This window comes from Somniosus microcephalus, chromosome 12 (genome assembly GCF_052327205.1).
Source record: "Somniosus microcephalus isolate GS21.2 chromosome 12, FLI_Smic_1.0, whole genome shotgun sequence".
NCBI classification, from domain to species: Eukaryota; Metazoa; Chordata; class Chondrichthyes; order Squaliformes; family Somniosidae; genus Somniosus; species Somniosus microcephalus.
In genome coordinates, this window is record NC_140998.1 from 101,756,742 (window position 1) to 101,780,038 (window position 23,297).

Here is a 23,297-nt window from a genome sequence, read left to right on the forward strand (position 1 = left end):
TGATTTCCCTTTCATTAAACCATGCTGACTCTGCTTGACTGCATTATGATTTTCAAAATGCCCTGATACTGCTTCCTTAATGAAGGACTCCAGCATTTTCCTAATGACAGATGTTAGGCTAACTGGTCTATAGTTTCCTGCTTTCTGTCTCCCTCCTTTCTTAAATAGGGGTGTTACATTTGCAGTTTTCCAATCCGCTGGGACCTCTCCAGAGTCCAGGGAATTTTGGTAGATTGCAACCAATGCATCCACTATCTCTGCAGCCACTTTTAAGACCCTGGGATGCAGGCCATCTGGTCCAGGGGACTTGTCTTTTAGTCCCATTATTTTACCAAGTACTAGTTCCTTAGTGATAGTCTTTAGTTCCTCCCTCCCTGTGGCCCCTTGATTATCCATTATTGGAATGTTGTTCGTGTCTTCTACCGTGAAGACAGAGACAAAATATTTGTTCAGAGTCTCTGCCATTTCCCCATTCCCCATTATTAATTCCCCAGTCTCATCCTCTAAGGGACCAATGTTTACTTTAGCTACTCTCTTCCTTTTTATATACCTGTAGAAGCTCTTACTATCTGTTTTAATATTTCTTGCACTATGGGTGGAAAAAGCAGGCATGGATCAGGAAAAAATGGCAGCAAATTTTGCTCTGGCACTATAGTGTCCAGCAGTGTCAGAGCATCTGTTTCAGGAGCAATACTGCAAACTGTCCACCATTTACATCCTACACTTCATTTTTATTTTCTAGCTCCCTAACGCCAAAATTTCAAGTATATTTTAATGCACCTTTGTCAATATTGCAGCACAAAGTGTTTGTCACAATATATTTCTGACTCTTCAATTCAAATCTAATCTTGTGCAGGCACAGGTATCGAAGTCAATCAAAATTTGAACACGAGTCAGGTTTTGGTTTTGCTGTATTGGAAAAGCAGTCTGATGCTGCATCTCACTACAGACTACACCACTTCTGAGCTTAATCTTTTAAGGATTATTCTCAAACGCTCAACAAACAGATTTCAGGTTGCTGGCTATAAGTCACACTACTTGCTTGCCATGGTTTTCTGTTACACAACTAAAGCATGCTAAAGCAACCCTCCAACATTTCTCCTGAAGCTGCTTCATTTATCATCCAGCGACAACCCTGAAAGTATTAAAAATAAGATGCACAAAAGACACGACCCCTAAATTTTGATCAAGTGTTCATCTGCTTCAAAATTACACAACTTATAAGCAATTGGTTCAATAATGTCATGCACCAGTTCCCTCACTTTGACACCACCCTAGCAATTAAATCACTTCAGCTGAACAGATTTGGTTATAAGTACTCAAGAACTTTTCTCCTTATTTTCATTTAACAGGATGCTGTAATCTTCCATTTAAACTTGACACGCAGCAAGATAATCATGCCAAAATTTCCCATTCTAACTTCTTTCACCCAATTCTTCCCCGCCTCTTTATGAATTGCACTGCAATGGTCAATGAAATTTGAACTGAGGGAGGGGCAGAAGAAGGAGAAAAATTACTGCTTATTGTGACATTTTAATGGCACTACACTATTAACTTGTACAATAGAAATAGTGTATTAAAAGTTAGAGCGCGCCGATTTTGCTTCTATTTTGCATTGCTGAATAATGTGCCTCTTGTAAAGTCTGTGTGTTCTAGTTGTAATTAATAACACACAGGCTACAAGATTAAAGTTCAACAGGTCTTTACTGGTTGGAGGTCAGGACTATATCTGAAATACATCTTACTACACAGTGCTTATATACCGGTGGTCACCACCGGTATTACGTATACAGCAGCCAGAGAAAGTAGTACATCTCTTAAGGTGGAACAGGCTTAAGTTCTCTTAAGGTGGAACAGGTTACATACACCACACCTCTCATTGTTCTCTTCCCCTGCTGTCACACCCGCCCACAGCCCGGAAGACATCCCTCTGCTCTTTAGTATCCTGGTCTACTGTAGCTAAAATTCACCCACACAAAATGTAGAACCACAATCGTACAGCAGAGGAGGAGGCCATTTGTCCCATTGTGCCCTGCTGGATCTTGCAGCTGTCCAGTTAGTCCCATTCACCTGCCCTTTTCCTGTAGCATTTTAACCTGTTTTTTCCCCCCAAATACTTATCCATCTGTTAGGAATGAGGTTTGAGCTGAAGCTAATTTTTTTTAAACTACTGTTTCAAAACAAAGTCAAATAAAAATTTGCACTGGGCATCTCAAACTAGAACTATGATACCTTTTGTACAATGCAGCTCCAGATAGAGGCAATAGCAATAAAAACAATCCATTCTATTAAAAAAAAAGCTGAAACCTCCCTAGAATATTGGTTTAATTTTTAAAATACCATTTGGCAACAACTAAGACTCGTCTATCAGCAGTTAGTTTACCTAAATTGCACACATCTAATGTTTACATTGCACTGCAAATTGTTCAAGATGGACAAGAAGCATGATTACCAATTATTACTGCCAGCCATAAAAGCTAAAAAAAATAAATGCACATTAGCCTCTATAATCCATATAAGCACATCACAGTATGCTAAAATGTCGTTCAATCAACAAATATTGTGCCATCATTCTTTGTGAAAGGTTATACAGTCCCCACCACCCACCATGTTTCTGCGAGTGCGATTTGCCCGCTATACGCAAGAAGTATAACGCGGTAGCATTAAAAAAATTAAAAATCATTCCAGTTGGTTGACCATGATTAGCTGCTGAGCAGAATTTTTACATGTCAGTGTCAGTGGGAATAAAAATAAAGCAGCAGCACCAACAGCGAATCAAAACAAATGTCAAATAACACACAATACTAGTTGGGCAGCATAGAGGTAGTGGCAGTGACCTAATCTGAAGGTTCAGGTACTAACAAATTGAAGTTCTACCACCACAGTTTATAATACCACCACTCAATGGAGTTGCTGTCTTGTAATCCACTTCCTCCAACCTACTGTGATATGGATGTGGCTTTGGAACATTCTTCTGTGATACAACATCTGCATTTTAAATTGTAGAAGAAATGGAAGCCTAAGGGAAGTGAAGTCTGTGAACTAGTGAATAAACACAGCTGTTGCTGCCCAAAATAAACAGAGCGCTTAAGACGCTATAACCGGCAACTTTGAGATTGATTTTAATGCAAATAGATAATAGTTACCGCTTTTTGGCCGATATACAGGAAACTTTGGTTTATCCGGAGGTTATATGTCCGGAATACTCGATCTAACGGCAAAAATCAGGAGCCGCTTTCTATAAGTTTTTTTAGTTCTCGTTGCTTTTTTTTCCCCCCAGTCAGGCACTGCAAGGTCTGTAGCTATAGCAACAGCTTCAGCTAGAGATGCTTGCAGCTGCAGCCGACTGTTTAGAAGCTGTACAGTGTTTGTTGTCAGATACGGAGATGAAAACCTCCGTATGCTTCAACATTAACTTTGTATGTCCGGCAGTTTTGATAGATCGGCAACAGCTCGGTCCCGTCGGTGCCGGATATCACAAAGTTTCCTGTAAGTGACTGCCCATTTTAAATGTGGACGTTTTCAGTGGTGGGACTGTGCTTTCTCAAGTTCTTCAGCACAGCGCTTTCATAAGTTCTTCAGCACAGCAGTCTGCCCATCACAAAAGTTAATTGGAATTCTTCCTTCCACCATTTTAAAAGCCAAATGCAACCAAATTTGTGGAAATGTAATTGACTTTTTTTGAAAAGGAAATCATATGGTCTCTGTTGATTACGTCCTTTCATATCTGTGGCTGTGAGCAGCAGTGTGGTAGAAAATGCTGATGCAAACTTGCAGCCGCCATCTATGTATATGTTTTAATTGTAAGAAGACTGTAAAACTGCAACTATCACATATTAAACCAGCAATTATTCCATTCAACGTGTTACCACAAACACTTGTCTAAGTAAAGCATATGGACTGTTACCAACAAAGCCACAAACACTTTTCTTTAAAACAAAACAGCGTTACAAAACATTGTGAAATAATTCAAGGGAACATCGCAAAAATGAACATGGAAATAACCAAATAAACATTTCTCGCATTGTACAGGAATCATTCCAAACAAGCAACTCCTAAAATTTAGTTTTTTAGCCGACCTTTATTATAAATATAAAACAAAAACAGAAAATGCTGGAGACACTCAGCAGGTCAGGCAGCATCTGTGAAGAGAGAAACAGAGTTAACGTTTCAGGCCGGAGACCTTTTGTCAGAACTGGAAAAAAAAGCAGGAAATGGAACAAATTTTTAAGCAAGTTTAGGGGCTGGGAAATGGGGGAGGGGATGAAAGAACAACAGGGAAGGTCTGTGATAGGATAAAAGGCAGGATAAAAGGCAGGAGAATTAAAGAGACATTAAGAGATAGTCAAGGCAAAAGGAGATGGTAATGGGACAGGTTAAGAAACAAAGGATGGCTGTAGATGAAGTGTGAATTGCGCTGGCAGAATGAAAGACAGCTGCCATGTGGGAGAGAAGAAAAAAAGGCACAAACAAAAGCTTTGATGTTGGGGATGTTGGCCTGAGCTAGAACACTGACATTGGTGCGCCTATCCTGCCAATGGATTTGCAGGATCTTTATAAATATACCTTATTAGGAGAGGACAGCTTAATGAGTAGTTGTTCTTGGCCGCCCATCACTTACGAATAGCGAATTGGTTAGCTACACAAGGCGCATTTTCTTGGAAAGTCTAGAAATGCAGAAATACAAAACAGAAGGGCAAAAAAAGAAGCAGCATACTTTTAATTGATTTTCAGGCAAAATGAGAAAAAAAATAACAATCTCTAACATAGATGCAGCCATACCAAGTACTGTATATATTTTGCTGCTCTTTCTCACAGTGATTTACTTACGTGAGGGGACCGGAATTATTAGACTGACTAAATATATATTTTGTTCGTCACACAATTGATTATAAATTTCTAACGTCATGACTCATTGAACTGCAACTATTTAAGAAATGGTATTGGTTCTGCAGCCTTACCAGAAAGGCACAATACCTGCTTTAACCCACATATTCACTTAACAGCAAAATCACAATTTTATATGTTCTTTAACAGTCACAGTTTCAGTGAATCGGGACTTAAGGAATTTAAACAACCGTCGTGACATACAACTTAAATATAACCATGATGCTAGCCCCCACCATTTCCCCTTGATGACCTGAACCGTGGGTAATTTCCATATATGCTCATGATACCCAGCTCTACCTCTCCACTACTTGCCTGAACTCCATGATTACCCCGCACTGTGAAATTACATGTCTGACATCAAGTGATGTAGGAGTCAGAATTTCCTCCGATTGTGTAACCTCAGTGTCCTGTTTGACCCAATGCTGAGCTTAACCAAGACTGGTTACATCTAGTGGTAGCACCCTTGCTCGGAGTCAGAAGGTTGTAGGTTCAAGTCCCACCTCAGAGACTTGAGCAGATAATCTAGAATGACACTTCAGTGCAGTACAAAGTTACAAAGTTCTTGCAGCATAGAAACAGGCCATTCGGCCCAACAGGTCCATGCCGGTGTTTATGCCCAACACGATCTTCGTCCCACCACTCTTCATCTAACCCCATCAACATACCCTTCTATACCTTTCTCCCTCATGTGCTTATCTAGCTTCCCCTTGAATGCATATATGCTATTCACCTCAACTACTACCTGTAGTAGCGAGTTTCACATTCTAACCACTCTCTGGGTCAAGAAGTTTCTCCTGAGTTCCTTATTGGATTTATTAGTGACTATCTTATATTCATGGCCCCTAGTTCTGGTCTCGCCTGCAAGTGGAAACATCTTCTCTACATCTACCCTTTTAAATAAGCTTGAAGACCACTATCAGGTCAGCCCTCAGCCTTCTCTTTTCTAGAGAAAAGAACCCCACCCAGCCTGTTCAATCTTTCCTGATAAGTATAACCTCTCAGTTCTGGTAAATATTTTTTGCACCTTCTCTAGTGCCTCTATTTCCTTTTTAGAATATGGAGACCAGAACTGTTCATAGAACTCCTTGTGTGGTCTAACCAAGGTTCTATTTAAGTTTAACATAACTTCTCTGCTTTTCAATTCTATCCCTCTAGAAATGAACCCCAGTGCTTAGTTTGCTTTTCTATGGCCTTATTAGCCAGTGTCACAACTTTTAGTGATCTGTGTACCTGTACCCTCAGACCCCTCTGTTCCCCTACCCCATTCAAACACTGAGGCCGTGATTTTATCAATGGAGGCGGGTTGGGTGCGGGTCAGGTGGTTTCTGGCTTCCAGTCCCGCCCCCAACTGCATCCGGCCCACAGACATGATTTTACGTTGATTGATCTGGTTAAGCCCACCCTGTGGGCTTGCCGGCCAATTAAGAGGAAGCGGGTCAGATGACGTCATTTGGTGAAGCGTCATCTGCCGGTTTCCTTAAAGGGACCACGCACAATTTTTTTTACAGTTGATTTCTCAGTGTTTGACAGCATTGAGGTGCTGCAAACACTGACAATTACTGCACCAAGGTGATCTCTTGCACCCAGACTCTCCAATGACTCCCTCCATAGGCTGGAATAGATGGCAACTGCAGGTGAGGTGACAGAAGCGATCTGTCACTGGTGAGAGAGATTCTCCCAATGAGGTGGCACTAGACATGGATTTCAAAACTTGTAACCTAAAGAAATGTGTAAATGTATTAAAAATGCATTTCCCAACATTTTCTTACCTCTGAGACTCACCAGTGCAACATTGGATCCTTCACACCACTTCTGCAGCTGTCATCAATCAGAAACATTACAGCAGACTCACAACACACCATACTTACCTGGCGTGGTGTCCGGACGTCAGAAAACGCAAACCAGAAGCGGCAAAATTCAAAAATAGCTTGTCAACTACTAGCAACTACCTGATAATAGGCAGGTAATTGCCTTTAATCCTCTTCCCGCTGCTAGGTGTTGGGTCCATGCACAAATCGGGGACCCGACACTTGGGAAAATTGTTTGGAGGCGGGTTGATGGTGGGATCGCAACCCGTCGTCAATCAAAACGATTTTAACCTTTAACCTGCCTCCAAACCCGCCCTCTGAGCACTGGCAAAGTCCAGCCCTTATTTCCAAGCAGTATGTGGCCTCCTTATTCTTCCTACCAAAATGTATTACCTCACACTTATCTATATTTAAGTACATTTGCCAATTACATGCCCAATCTGCAAGTTTATTCATGTCTTCCTGTATTTTGTCGCAGTCGCAGTCCTCCTCTGCATTAACTACACCCCCCAATATGGTGTCATCGGCAGTACTGAGGGAGGTGCCGTTATTCGGATGAGATGTTAAACCAAGGACCAGTCTCAGGTACATAGCCCTCTTAGGCAGATGTAGAAGATCCCACGGCCCTATTCAAAGAGCAGAGGAACTCTCCCCAATATCCTGGCCAATATTTATCTCTCAACCAACATCAATAAAACAGATTATCTCATTGCTGTTTGTGGGACCTTGCTGTATGCAAATTGGTTGCCATGTTTTGCCTATGCAACAACAGTGACTACACTTCAGAAAGTACTTCATTGGCTCTAAAGTGCTTTGGGATGTCCCGAGGTCTTGAAAGGCGCTATATTAATGCAAGCTCTTTCTCCTACTTCCACCTCATTCCTATCCACACTCTAGACTCAACTTCTCAAATGCCCTCTTATAGGCTTCCTGAACTTCAACATGCACAAATTCCATCTTGTCCAAAACTCCATGACCCACATCCTATTCTCCACTAATCCCTCCATTGTCTTGCCCCACTCAACCTCTGTAACGTCCTCCAACCTTCTGTTTCATTAAGAGCTTTTCGATGCTTAAACTCTATCTACTGTACATCCTCCACTCCCATTGTTTCATCAGTGCTGGGAGAGACTTCAGTTGTCTTGGCCTATCCTATGGAACTTCCTCCCAAAATTCCTACATCTTATTGACTCTTTTCTGACCTTTGAAAGCCTTTTTAAAACTTAGCTATTTGACCATACTTTCAATTACCTTTCCTAACTCTTCCAATTCTGTTCATCTCTATTTTCTCCTATGTAAAGTGCCTTGGGGCATAAAGCCTGCGTATAAATGAAGGTATTGCATTAACCTTTCTCTAAATCATTAAAAAAAAATAAAGCTCCAAGTTTTGACAGTTTAATGTGTAAGTGCACTTCCAAGGGCATCATCTTTGGACTGTACTATATTGGACACGATTGAGTTTCTGTATTCCCAGCTTTGAGGGTGGAGAAAGAGAAAGAGAAAGAAAGGGAGAGCAGAACAGCTTGGTTTCTCATTCCTAATCAACATTCAGTAAACCCTGATGGAAAAGCTTTTTATGGATGTTGGGCAGGAATAAGATTGGGCTCCGCTGGAGTGGGTCATCTTCACAGTCATCTCGTCCATCAAACTCACTGCTTAGGCTTAAACACGTAAAGTGGCTGTATGGGAAATATACCTAGGGTAGAGAGGTAAAAAGGGTACTATATCTTAATACAACTCACTTCAAGGCTTTCTTATACAGTTTAAACTTCTTAATTCAAAGTTGCTCAATTCAAATCATCTGATAATTCAGTTTCTTTCAGCATACAATTCCCCACTTAATGTTGTTTAATTCAAACTATTCAAGAATGTACTTTTAGCGCAAAAAAAACAATGCAACAGTAGACTATAGTATTAACATGCCCTAAATAAGTCAGAATTTTGTTTAGCAAATCTCAAAACTGCTACTTCAAACACTGCAAGACTCCATTTTAAAATGCAAACTGAAGCTCTTAGCACAGCCAATTAGTGGCACCTCATCAATTGTGGAAGGACAGCTTTCTGAATACCCTTGCTGTCCACAAGAATTGCATTATGCCATTTTTCTTCTCTTTCACATCGTCCTGCCAATTATTTAGAACAAGCTTTCCTGTTCCTTTTAGATGCCTTGTATGAAGCATCTGATATGATGGAGATCTGTTTATTAGTCTCTGTGGCTTGTTGGTGGTCATTAAGAAGTCTACTAGTAGTGTGGATTGATTGAACCACTGTCCAAGGAAATACCAGTTTACTCTCCAGGTTTTTAAAATGTCAACCAGCATTAATCCCAATAAGTGCAACCATTTATAGGAAGCTGGGACCAATGTTTGCAAAGCTACCATGAATGTTATATGCAGTTACAGGTCAAAGCTGCAAGCTTCTAGTATCACGTTTCTTATGTTTTTCACAGGTACCATGGCACACAGCAAGAGCTGGATCAAGGAGGCGGCTCAGACACCCTCCTCTCTCAACAGTTGCTATGCTCCAACACTTAAGAAGGAACGGGAAAATGCCTAACAGATAGCAAAGTATGCAGTACTTCAAACTTTACTGGAGCAAAATCAGGAGCCTCACACAGTCCACATGCAGCTTCAGGAGGCACTTACAATGGGTATCAGTAACAACTTTCGAGATCCAGCATGGTGCAGTGCACTGGGTGTGGGGTTTCCAGTATTCCCAACCAATGCCTCAGAGCCAGCAGCCATTCTCTATTGATCCAAATACTCTGTATGGCTCCTTGCAATTTCTACTAGAGCAATATTGCTGCCAGCTAGTCTCACAGAACCAGTGGTTCTTTGGAAAGTTGCCAAACAATAATTTTCATACGACAGAATACTTTTGCGAATGGAGTATTGCTTTCCTTTTCTTCCTCTTGTAATAAAAAAAGATTGAATTAGACATTACAGTGCTTGCTACTTTTCTGTTGTGGGCCTGGTAGCTGAAGAGGGAGGGGGCAACAACACCCAATTGATCACTTTGGAAGTGTTGCAGGCTGTGAAGGTATGAAGGTTTTCAAATCACTTGAGCATATTGTGTAGCCAAATGTTAGGGCTTAGGTTTCTGGAAAACACACCAGCTCTGTGAAAGATTTGCTTTCGTTTTAAAACTATATTGACAGCTGTATTGAGAAACAACAGAATTTTATTATAACATTAACAGACAAATGAAGTACTATGAATGCAAAATAGTGCAATTATAACTCACAAAAATGAAGAAGCATGAACAAACATAAGAACATAAGAAATAGGAGCAGGAGTAGGCCAATCGGCCCCTCGAGCCTGCTCCGCCATTCAATAAGATCATGGCTGATCTGATCCTAACCGCCAATCTACTATCACAGAACTATCTCCTGAATCTAACAGAATTAGACACACGAAATAGCAGCAGGATCAGGCTACACGGCCCCTGGGGCCGCTCCGCTACCCACAGGGCCATGTCCGATCCGAACCTAGACTCATGTCCAAATTCCTGCCCGCTCCCTGTAACCCTTAATTCCCTTTACTTCTAGGAAACTGTCTATTTCTGTTTTAAATTTATGTAATGATGTAGCTTCTACAGCTTTTTGGGGCAGCATATTCCATGGACCTACCACCCTCTGAGTGAAGTAGTTCCTCCTCATCTCAGTTTTGAAAGAGCAGCCCCTTATTCTAAGACTATGCCCCCTAGTTCTAGTTTCACCCATCATCGGGAACATCCTCCCCGCATCCACCCGATCCAACCCCTTCACAATCTTATATGTTTCAATAAGATCGCCTCTCATTCTTCTGAACTCCAATGAGTAGAGTCCCAATCTACTCAACCTCTCCTCATATGTCCATCCCCTCATCCCTGGGATTAACCGAGTGAACCTTCTTTGTACTGACTCGAGAGCAAGTATGTCTTTTCTTAAGTATGGACACCAAAACAATAGTGAACTTGTCCCCAAAAAGGTTAATCCTAGATTAAAAGTAAAAGGATGCCAACGGCAGCAACATATCACACGATTCAGGGCCTATGACCCTGTGCAAACAAGACAAGAGCCACCAAAATGTCATAAATTGTTGTGGTGAAGTCAAGATTATATTAGGAGATAAAAAACAGTAAGCAAAGCAGTATTGTGCTCTTTTTGTTGCAGGCAGGAGGGACTTTCAAGTAGAGACATCACTGGGTTCCCGTTAAACTGCTGAGGTTCTATTCCACAGAATCGCAAATGTCATACAGTGAATCTTGCATGTCTACACTGGCTGTTTGTGCTGCTAGAGGCTGATAGGCAGCTCTGTTCATTACCTCATCAAACCACTCATGCAGTCACTTCCGGCACCAATATATGTTATGCAGAATTATCACCATAGGGAAAAAAGTGATGCTAGTACTGATACTTCAAATGACATCTCCACTGTGCTTTTAGCCTCCCAAAAATTTGCTCCATCATCATTCTTGCACTGAACAGCTTATGGTAATAATATTGCAGCTGTTGGGTAAGACACCCAATGTCTGCAAATAATTTCAGAAGCCATATGCAACATATCCAAATAAATGAACAAGGCACCTCAACACCATTCATACACACTGTTTCATTATCGAAGAAAGATTCATGTCCCTATAAACATCCGCTTAGGGAGGGAATTCCACAACATAGGGCTTATGCGGCGGGGGACATGGCCACCACTGCTGGGGCAAAGGAAGAGGAGATGCAAAAGAGGCCAGAGAGTTCGGGGAGGATGGGTGGGAGTTGTAGGACTGGAGGAGAGTACAGGAGGTAGGGATGGGCAAGGCTATGAAGGGTTTTGAAGACAAAGAGAAGTATTTTATATTTGAGTCGGTGGAGAACTAGGAGCCAATGTAGGTCAGCAAGGACAGGCGCAACAGGCGAGTAGGACTTGGTGCAAGGTGGAATACGGGCAGCAGAATTTTGTATCAGCTGAAGTTGAAAGAGAGTGGAGGGCTAGCCAAGAGAGTATTGAAGTAATCTGTCTGCTGGTGACAAAGGTTTCAGCAGATGAGCTGTGGGGCAGAGGCAGTCAACGTTACTGAGATGGAAGTAAGCCATGGAAACGATAGGGGGATCAGAAGCTCAACTCAAGGTCAAACGGAATGCCAAAGTTGTGAACAATCTGGTTCAGCCTGAGTCAATGGCCAGGGAGGGGGGTGGGGATGGTGTTGAAGATACTGAGTTTGTGGTGAGGGTTAAAGATGGCTTCAATCTTCCCAATGCTCAGCTGGAGGAAGTTATGACTCAAGACTAGATGTCAGACAAGCAATCTGACAGTACAGGGCAGTAGAGGGTCAAAAGGTAGTGGAGAGGAGACTGACACAGCACAGAAGGGGGCCATTCAGCCCATCATGCCTGTGTTGGCTCTTTGAAAGAGCTATCCAATTAGTCCCATTCCTTTGCCCTTTCCCCAAACCCTGCAATTTTTCCCCGTGAAGTATTTAACCAATTCCCTTTTGAAAGTTACTATTGAATCTGCTTCCACCAGCCTTTCAGGCAGCACATTCCAGATCATAACTCACTGCGTAAAACAATTTCTCCTCATCTCGCTCTGGTTCTTTTGCCAATTACATTAAATCTGTGTCCTCTGGTTACTGACCCTTCTGCCACTGGAAACTATTTCTCCTTATTTACTTTATCATAACCCTTTATGATTTTGAATAACTCTATAAAATTCCCCTTAACCTTCTCTGGTCTAAAGAGAACAACCTCAATTTCTCCAGTCCCTCCACGTAACTGAAGTCCCCCATCCCTGGTACCATTCTAGTAAATCTCCTCAGCACAATCTGCAAGGCCTTGACATCCTTCCTGAAATGTGGTCCCCAGAACTGGACACAATACACCAGCTGAGGCCTAACCAGCGATTTATAAAAGGTTTTGCATAATTTCCTTGCTTTTGTACTCTATGCCTCCATTTATAAAGCCAAGGATACCGTATGCTTCTTTTTTAAACAGCCTTCTCAACTTGTCCTGCCACCTTCAAAGGTTTGTGTGCGTATACCCCCACATCTCTGTTCCTGCAACCCCTTTAAAATTGCATCATTTAGTTTATATTGGCTCTCCTCATTCTTCCTGTGAAAATTCATCACTTCACACTACGCTGCGTTAAATTGCATCTGCCATATATCTGTCCATTTCACCAGTCTGTCTATGTCCTCCTGAAGTCTGTTACTATCCTCCTCACTGTTTACTACATTTCCGAGTTTCGTGTCCTCTGCAAACTTTGAAATTATGTTCTGTATACCCAAGTCCAGGTCATTAATATATATCAAAAACTGCAGTGGTCCTAATATCGACCCCCAGAGATACCACTATATACTTCCCTCCAGTCTGGAAAAACAACCGTTCACCGCTACTCTGCTTTCTGTCTCTTAGCCAATTTCATAACCACGCTGCCACTGTCCCTTTAATCTCATGGGCTTCAATTTTGCTAACATGTCTATTATGTAGTACTTTGTCAAATGCCTTTTGAAAGTCCATACACACATCAACTGTACTACCGTCATCAACCCTCCATTACTTCATCAAAGAACTCAATCAAGTTAGACAATGACGATTTGCCTTTAACAAATCTGTGCTGTTTGTTATTATTAACCCATAGTTATCCAAGTGACAATTAATTTTGTCTCGGATTATTGTCTCTAAAGAGTTTCCCACCACTGACATTAGGCTGACTGGCCTGTAGTTGCCAGGTTTATCCCTCTCCCCTTTTTTAAGATGGGGTGTAACACTTGCAATCCTCAAGTCCTCTGACACCACTCCCATATCTAAGGAGGATTGAAAGATTGGAAGGTAGAGCTGGGTTTCACTGGCATACCTGTGGAAGTTGGCCCCATGTCTGTCGATGATGTCGTTATAGGGCACCATGGAGATACGGAAATGAAGGAAGCCAAGGATTAACCATTGGGACTCCTGAGGTGACAGTGCAGGAGTAGGAAGAGAATCCATTGCTGCAGATGCTCTGGCTACTATTGGATAGGTAAGAGTGAGGCCAAGCAAGGACAGTCGAGGAGAGGCATTGGGGATGATAGTGTGATTGACTATGTCAAAAGCTGCAGAGAGGATGAGGAGAAATAATGCACCATGGTCACAGTCACAAAGAATGTATTTATGAATTTGTTTACAATATGTTGGTGCTGTGGGATTGGTGGAACCTGATTGAAGGGATTCAAACAAGCAGCTTTTGGAGAGAGGGAACATACACAGGAGACAACAGGTTCAAGTACCTTGGAGAGGAAAAGGTGTTTGGAGATGGAGCAGTAGTTAGTGAGGGCCGAGGGGTCAAGGGTACACTTCAGAGATAAACTGAGAGGTGGACTGGAGACTGTTTGGTTTAGCGGGCAATGGGAAGGGGAGAAAGTAGCAAAGGCAGCTGAAAGAATGAGCTCCTCACATGTTGTTAGAGGTGAGGCTGAAGGGGTGGAAAGAGGGGTTTAAGGAGGCATTTAGTGGCAGAGAAAAAGGAGCCTGGGGTTAACTTCACCATCCAGGATGTGGTCAAGCCAAACGTGGCACTGGATGGCTAAATCAGGTATGCTCAAGCTTGAGCTCACGCAAAAGAATTTAAAAGTGGAGAAGGCACCTGTGGTTTAGGAATGTGGCGGAAGAAAGGCAGGTGGACACCAGGGTTGTGAAGCACTCCGCCGGCCATGGGGGAGGTGTGGGCTGGTGCTCGAGATTGGCCATGGAAGCCGTCTCCACTTTGCCAGAGTCCATGCTTTCCTTCTGCTGTAAACATTCACACATCCTCTGGATGTATCTTATGTTTCTCTAATTTTTCATTATCATCTCATTTTCTCTTTCATCACTGTCATTTAATTACCCCCCTGCCTGCCAACCAATCACAGACTTCTCTTTTTTCCATTTTCTGCCCCCTTTCCCTGGCTCTGTACCTGGTCATCAGCGGTTCACCTTCCAGTTCTGAGAAAAGTCCTGAAATGCTAACCCTATGATTCTCTCACTGTCTGACCTGCTGAGTGTTTCCAGCATTTTCTATTTTTATTATAGGTGTTTATTGCCAGATTTATGACAAATCTTTTAATACCAATGCGCAAGGTCCAAAAACTGCAACTTTAGAACTGTTTAGTCACGTCACCATTTCTGCCTTTTATACCTCCCCTTCATGCCTACTGATAGAGCAGGCAGATAATTTACATGCCTTCAGACCTCAACCAATGAAGCTCAGGCCAACTATTCAGACATGCTCAAGAGCAGCCTGGAGTCGCTCACTATCCAAGTTCCCCTGTTAAAAGTATGTAGTCACCTTCATATTTCATTCCGAAGTGTTTCTATTTTCGCAACTCACCTACTGCAATCTGAACTGGGGCACAGTTTGAGTCCTACTACCTACGACTCGAACACACACTCTTAAAAATCGTTTATTTATTTTTGCAAAAAGATGTATCTAATATGTATATCTCATACATAAACTTTTCAGATCAAAGTCATTTATACTGCTTTTTATGGATTTATCTCCACCACCCACAAATTTAAAACCGCCATATAAATAAAAGCTAAATTTATCCAACCTATGAAAAATATGTTGTTCATTTCATTTCATTTTTATGGCATTGATCCTTTTTGCAGTCGGGATTGATATCAGTGAGATACAGTTTGTGTGCTGGTGACATCTGTTGTCCTCAAATTTGTAGTTGCAGAAGCAAAGGATAAAGATTGGATGAGACTATTGGGAGATGTTCAAAAGCCACACTGGATAACTCATTCTCCCCTCTATCTCCCTTTAAGGAAAGCCTCACTTGCACAGTAAAACTCAGTATCACAGATGCCAACCTACATCCTACCATTCGATGGTATAGCTCAATGGTGTTATTATATATATTGTACTAATTTATCAACACACTATATTAGAAGAGACAGTGTCACGGTAAATGAGGTTGCAAGACAGTTTACCAAATAAATCATAAAGCATGGTTCTTCAAAATCCTCCATTAGTGGGGATTCAAAAGACAGTACTTCAGTACAATGTATGGAGGGGGGCTTCCTCCACAACAGTAAACAGGTTTTTGCATTCCAACATGGAAATTAATATTTTTAACCAATTCAAAAAAATCACATTCAGAAAACCATTTACCCAATTCTGCAAACACAAGTTTCACAAAAATAAACACATCCTATAAAACGGAATTAAACTGGTGTAACTCTGGACGGTGGATATGTATTCCCGGCAGCCCTAGAAATTGCCTGATTGATGCATGGGCGCCAATGTGGACCTTCTGAATCGCGGAACTAAAGCTGAGCTCACCAGTTCTCCAAGGTTCCTATGAGTAAGAGCAGTTCACAGTCGGTATCCAGGATGCCCGACACGTGTGCGGTACGAGCCTTTGCGCTTGCCATACAACTTGTTTTGTTGGGATGTGGGCAACACTGGCAAAGCAGTATGTTTGCTCATCCCTAGTTGCCATGAGGGCATTTAAAGTCAACCATTACTCCCCGACCTTCTGTTCAACACAGTTGCACAAACCGGTTTAGCAGCACATTTGAAAGCCTGGTTTAGGAGCCACTGATTTCGTCATCAGTCCATGAACTCACTCATTCTAAAACATTCCGAATTTAAACACGTTTAAATAAAAATATTTCTCCGTCTATTCACTAACAAAATGTACAATTTATATTTGTTTTACGTTTTACTTGTGACTTACCCGCAGACCCTCCGGCAATCGTCTGATGTGACGCTTCTCTCAACAAACTCTGGCTTTTCACCGGCATTTTCGATTCTGGAACAAAATAACATCTCCATTACCCCTGTTATTAAAACGTACTGTGTTATATAGAAATAATAAAGGTTACACAAATAATTTAAGGTTACGTATCTGCTCCGACCTCCTTAGCCTTTTGTTAAAGTACGCAAAGTTAAAGAGCACTGCAGAGCAACTCGCAGCTGTTCAAAGAGGAACGAAACCGGGGCAAAGCATGAAATCAGCATGGGCGGGGACTACAGAGCTTGGGAGGGACAGGGGCAAAGCGTGAGATTTGCATGGTCGGGGATTCAAACCCTGAGAGGGACAGGGGTAAAGCGTGAAATCAAATTGGATAGAGGTAAAGAACCTGAGAGAGACAGGAGAAGCAAAGTGTGAGATAAACATGGGCAAGGGTGCAGAACCTAAGAAGAGGGGCAAAGTGTGTGATTGACACGGGAAGAGGGCGGACGCAGAACACAAGAGTACAGGTGGAGAACATGACAGTACAGGTAGAGTAGTACATGAAGGATAAGAGTGGTTTTGCAAAGCTGTGAAGGTGGGAGTGTAGAGCATGGGAGGGCAAGGGATGGGGAGAGAGTGAGATGGGCAGGGGCACAGCGAGTGCAATGCCCATGGATATGGAACACTGGGAAGAGGGGAAAAGGGATGGGGAATGGGGAAATCGTGGCAGGAAGGGAACAAAGTGTGGACGCTGTGAGGAAGCAAGTGTGGAAACCTGCAACAGGGATAGGGAAAGTGTTGCATTAGCAGGGAGAGAAGCAAAGAGATGGGAGTGGAGCAAAGATTGGAGCCATCATAGCCATTCACAAGGAAGGAGGAATGGTTCAAGCCTTTGCAAGGATGTGGGAAAGGGACATAGGGCTGGACAATAATTCAAAGATAAGCTAGGGAATACAGCAGAAAATTAAAGCCATGGCAGAGCAGTAGGAAGTGCATCCCAGTATCCTCCTAAGAAAGTATTTATTTTCCAAGTATTCCCACTTCTCTTATTAAAAAAGATGATAACAGTACATAGTAGCTTCACTAAATATCTTTGTTCTTCAGGTTTTCATTGGGATCAACATTTTGTGTGTATGTTTCCTTCAGTACAGAAAGCCAACACACATCCAGAAGTGGCAACACTGACTTTAGAATGGCCTGAGAATGAATCAGACAGGCCCAACTTTAAACTTTCTCCCTCAATCCCTTCCACTGTTTAAGTTTCCCTGGCTCTAATAGTGGGTGAATTTTAGGCCTAACTACAAGTTAACTGCAAGTTTAAAGTTACTTGGGCTCAATCCCTGACCATGCCTGCTCTTTGGCCTCATCAGTGAGCACTGAATCTTTGCTCAAATTTGGCTTCCAAAAATTTAGACTAAAATCTTCTCCACTAGACTACACTGTAAGACTCAGCTGCGGTCTCTGATCTGCATTCAGTTGCTTACATTTTAAGGTAACTTTCTCTAGCCTACAGCCCATCCCCCACCGCTGCTATGACCTGCTGGGTTTATGACTGTCCTATTGGTTTTTCAGCTTTATTTTGCTACAGTGTGGTTCCTGTCCAGAAATTCACTCTCCTGGGCTGTAGTCCATTTCTCCACCGCTTCCTGATCCAAATTCGCCACCATTTTTCTGCCCTGCAATCGAATCTGCATACCTCCTGGCTCCTCTCTATTCCCAGTTTATTAACAGGACATATCTATCCTAATCTTGCTATGTAACCATGCCTATGTAACTTGAGTTTCCGTGTCCATTCGCGTGTATGTGTTTTGGCTGCCGCTCCGAAACCGAGCCCCTTTCCCCCTTTTTTCTTCTTTTCTCTTTACCCCTCAGAGGCCCCTCTCTCCTGTCATCATGCCTCCTTTCATTTCTCCCCTCTCAGGTACTCTGCCCTTCCAAATACCTACCCCAACACTTCAGCACTCCTTCACCTTCCTACTCTCCTGCCGCTGTCCCAGGCTTGACTCCCTCTTAGCTAAGCCTGCAGCTTTCCTCTGCTTCTGTTGCCATCCTCCGAAGGACCCATCGAGGCACTCATCGCTACCTCTTTACGAGCAGCAACCCCAACTGCCCTATCCTACTCTCTCACTGACCTTCCCGCCCAGCGTGCCAGCTGGGGGCTAATCCTGCCAATCTTCTTCCCGTCCCACTCATCCCTCCCAATATTGACCCCGAGGACTGCCAGCATATCAGCTATCAAAGCCTCTCTCTGCATCTCCAGAATATCCATCCCTGATATAGACAAGAGTTAATGGTTCCTAGTCACTATTCTCTAACAGTACCCAATCATTTTCCTTCAGGAGCTCAGAACCCTGGCGGTTCTGCTCCATAGGCCAGACCTATTCTACTAACCATATAGTTTCCATGACATGCTTCCTGTACTTCACTCATCTCGATCTGTTTTACCAGGCAGAACAAAATGGTTAAGACCACTATTATAACTCCCAGTGCAATGATAAGCACATTGATCATTTAAAGGCAATGGTGAGATTGGATGCACAAACCTCACCACTGACCATAATGCCTATGCCTTGAAGGTTTCATTTACCTGAACTTCAGTGATATTATGCACCTGAACCGGTATTAAAATTTTGTCTCCAAACTGTGTTACCTCAGTTGGGGCGAAGCATACCATAAAGTCTAGAAGATGGCAGTGCAGTGCTTATACTCCGATGCCGTGGAAGTCATCCAATATTTTCCTCATTCCAGATAAGCAAAGTTCATCCTTCCATCAGGGCAGTTGGTTACTTGGGCAATTGGGAGATTCCTCATCCAAGCTGGCAATGGGTTTTGCAACACATCACAGTGGCATAGCCATGCTCTATCTTTCCTGAAACAACATGAGGTATCTGGAGATTTCCAGACTCCCTCAGCTTCCCTTACTAGTTCTTGGATAATTCACTTTTTCTTTCAACATATTCGATTGGTAATCAGGCTCAATCATTCCTATCGACTCGACTTTAAGATCCACCATAGGTTTGTGTTCCTTCAATTGTGGTACCGCCACCACAACAGGTATTACCCTCCATGTATCCTCGGATTGGTTACATGGTCTCCTAAAGTAATAAACTGAACTGTAGCGTCCCACTTTACACCAATCCTTAATTTTACTGCCTGGATGCTGACTGATTAAATAGCTCTCTTTCACAAAACTAGGCAGCTAATTGTTTTCTGTATCATTTAACGCTTTTTGGATCTGATTCAATAAAAACCCTCCATACATGGCACATGTAATTGCTTGACACCTTCTGGTCCCAATATTCTGCATTGGTCAGATTGATAATTTCACTGATTTTATCCTTAGCCTTATACATAACATCTATTTCCCTTACTGATAACACTGTTGTTAATCCTTCACTAATAGGCTCACCACTTTGAGTAGTCATAACCTTCAACAGCCCCTTTAGCTGTTTTCGCATTGCGTCATCAAGCTCCCATAATGACTAGTACGATAGCAAAATACTGCAGATGTTGGAAATCCGAAATAACAACAGAAAATGCTGGAAAAACTCAGCAGGTCAGGCAACATCCATGGAGAGAAATTTGAGTTGGCGTTTCGGGTCGAACCCTTCTTCAAAACTGGAACGAAAAGAAACTGGATCGGAGGCAGGGCTGCGATCGGACAAAAGAATAAAAGAAACAAAAGAAGTAAAAGAGATTAGAAGCTAGACAAGATGGTAATAGGCTGAGATTAGGTGTAAAGTGTACTGGCAGGGCAAAAGATGGCTGCCAGGTGTGAGAGAGAAACAAAAGGAAAGCGGGGGGGGGGAAAGGAGTGGAAAAATTACAAGAAAAAATGAAATGGGGGCCGAGCTTATGATCTGAAATTGTTGAACTCGATATTGAGTCCGGAAGGCTGCAGAGTGCCTAATCGGAAGATGAGGTGCTGTGCTGTTCCTCGAGTTTACGTTGAGCTTCCGTGGAACAATACAAGAGGCCAAGGACGGTGAGGTCCGAGTGGGAATGGAGCGGTGAATTAAAATGACAGGCGACCGGAAGCTCGGGGTCACCCTTACGGACTGAACGGAGGTGTTCCGCAAAGCGGTCACCCAATCTGCGTTTGGTCTCCCCAATGTAGAGGAGACCGCATTGTGAGCAGCATATACAGTATACTAGATTGCGAGAAGTACAAGTAAATCGCTGTTTCACCTGGAAGGGGTGTTTGGGGCCCTGGACAGTGGGAAGGGGGGAGGTATAGGGGCAGGTGTTACATCTCCTCCGCTTGCACGGGAAGGTGCCAGGCGAAGGGGAAGGGCTGTTGGGGGTGATAGAGGAGTGGACTAGGGTGTCTCGGAGGGAGCGGTCCCTGCGGAATGCTGAAAGGGGAGGGGAGGGGAAGATACGTTTGGTGGTGGGATCACTTTGGAGGTGGCGGAAATGCCGGAGGATGATCCGTTGAATGTGAAGGCTGGTGGGGTGAAAGGTGAGGACAAGGGGAACCCTATCGTGGTTCCGGGAGGGAGGGGCAGGGGTGAGGGCAGAAGTGCGGGAGATAGAACTGACACGGTCGAGGGCAGTGTCAACCACGGTAGAGGGGAATCCTCGGTTGCGGAAAAAGGAAGACATGTCTGAAGCACTGGTGTGGAAGGTGGCATCGTCGGAGCAGATACGGCGGAGACGGAGAAACTGGGAGAATGGAATAGAGTCCTTACAGGAAGCGGGGTGGGAGGAAGTGTAGTCCAGGTAGCTGTGGGAGTCAGTGGACTTGTAGTGAATATTGGTCGATAACCTATCCCCAGAGATGGAGACGGAGAAGTCGAGGAAGGGAAGGGAAAAGTCAGAGATGGACCATGTGAAGGTGAGGGAAGGGTGGAAATTGGAGGCAAAGTGAATGAAATTGTCAAGTTCGGGGCGAGAGCAGGAAACGGCACCGATACAGTCATCAATGTATCGTCCTTGGCCTCTTGTATTGTTCCACGGAAGCTCAACGTAAACTTGAGGAACAGCACCTCATCTTCCGATTAGGCACTCTGCAGCCTTCAATATCGAGTTCAACAATTTCAGATCATAAGCTCGGCCCCCATTTCATTTTTTCTTGTAATTTTTCCACTCCTTTCCCCCCCCCCCGACTTTCCTTTTGTTTCTCTCTCACACCTGGCAGCTATCTTTTGCCCTGCCAGTACACTTTACACCTAATCTCAGCCTATTACCATCTCATCTAGCTTCTAATCTCTTTTACTTCTTTTGTTTCTTTTATTCTTTTGTCCGATCGCAGCCCTGCCTCCGATCCAGTTTCTTTTCGTTCCAGTTTTGAAGAAGAGTTCGACCCGAAACGTCAACTCAAATTTCTCTCCACGGATGTTGCCTGACCTGCTGAGTTTTTCCAGCATTTTCTGTTGTTATTTCCCATAATGACTATCTCTACTCAGTTGCAGGCCGCAGTTCCTGCCGTAGCCCCTGTACACAACTACTCTCCTAAATCCCTCTTATTTTGTTTTCCATTCAAAATTGGAGGCCATGTTTTGTCTAAATCTCTACCTCCATTTATTTGATTAAACTCATCCACATTTTCCTGAATCACAGCAGAATATAAACACTCATACATCAGATTACGTAGGCCTTTTGGCATAGTTACAGCTGATACAGGTACAATCACATAACGCACATCATTATACAAAGCTTGATGAATTCTAATAACTACAAGTTTAATCTGTGGGCCCTCAGGATGCAGCTATATCTGCCACCATCCTGCTGTTGTTGAGTGTTATCCTGATTTGGAACATAGGGTTATAGGTTCATCGCACAATCAATATCCATTTGGGCCACAATGCCCCCAGGGTTAGGGTTATCTGTAAGAAAGCACAGAAATCTATTGCTGCTCCTGCACTTTTCCAGAGCCCTTAAACAGTATAAGTTGCAAAGCATGCATTCATTTGTTATTGTTCTGCTCCTCCTCTGTTATTCTCACCAAGTATACTCATGGGTTTACTTTCTACGTAATGTGAAATGGGCCTTCCCACAGAGGCTTTGGGAAGGTTCTTTTCTTCTAGGATAATTGCTACACCATAACAACTTGCATTTATATAGTGCTTTTAATGTAGTAAAACATCCCAAGGTGCTTCACAGGAGCGTAATCAGACAAAAATTGATACCGAGCCAAAGAAGGAGACGTTAGAATAGGTGACCAAATGCTTGGCCAAAGAGGCAGGTTTTAAGCAGTGTATTAAAGGAGGCGAGGTGAAGAGGCAAAGAGCTTTGGGGAGGGAACTTCAGAGCTTAGGGCTGAGATGGCTGAAGGCATGATCACCAATAATGGGGCGAAGGAAGTGGGGGATGCACATAAGGTCAGAGCTGGAGGAAGGCAGAGGTTCCCTATTTCATGCTCCTGCTCAGGCATGTTTGTTGGCACTTTCCACCCTTTATGACTATCTCTTTGTGTACCAAGTCCTGTATCGGATTCTCATATTTGTCCATGAATATGAGGGACATGTTCTCTGTTTTAGTATAACTAAGTTTGTAGCCTGAAAATTGCTAAAAGTCCTTGATGACCTGGAAGACGAGAGGTAGCAAGGTAGTGGGGCTGGTTACATATCGAAATATGTCATTCGCATACAGCAATTTTGTTGTTCAATCCCACCAGTTTGCACTCCGTATGTCTGAATTTGTCCTCATGGCTATTGCCAATGGTTCTATGCCCAAGGTAAAAAGACAACAGGGAGGGGGAATGAGAATCTTGTCTGATCCCTCTTTGGAGGGAAATGTATGCTGCATAGATCATCAGTAGCCTGCGTGGTGAATCACAGAATCCTCAGAGATATTCATGAAACTGACTCAACCGAAAGACCCTGTGGGCTGGGTAAAGACTTCTATGAGCAGCTTCCCTCAGCCGCTGTCAAACATGCCCGTCTGTTTGTTATTGCTGCTGCTCCTCCTCTTCCTCCAACTGTTCCT

At 43.1% G+C, this 23,297-nt stretch overlaps 1 protein-coding gene across 2 annotated transcripts in view; it reads right to left on the reverse strand.

The window, feature by feature from the left end:
• Positions 1–23,297, reverse strand: part of slc25a21 (solute carrier family 25 member 21) — a 730,433-nt gene that overhangs the window by 677,868 nt on the left and 29,268 nt on the right. Inside the window, exons 1-2 of one of the 2 annotated variants that reach the window (XM_086003352.1) lie at positions 16,549–16,686; positions 16,368–16,442 (exon numbers count right to left, since the gene is read on the reverse strand). In XM_086003352.1, coding sequence (XP_085859478.1) covers positions 16,368–16,434 — 67 coding nt within the window. In that variant the 5' untranslated portion in view covers positions 16,435–16,442; positions 16,549–16,686. Of the gene's footprint in view, positions 1–16,367; positions 16,443–16,548; positions 16,687–23,297 lie in introns of those variants that run through there. The other variant, XM_086003353.1, reaches the window with a different exon arrangement.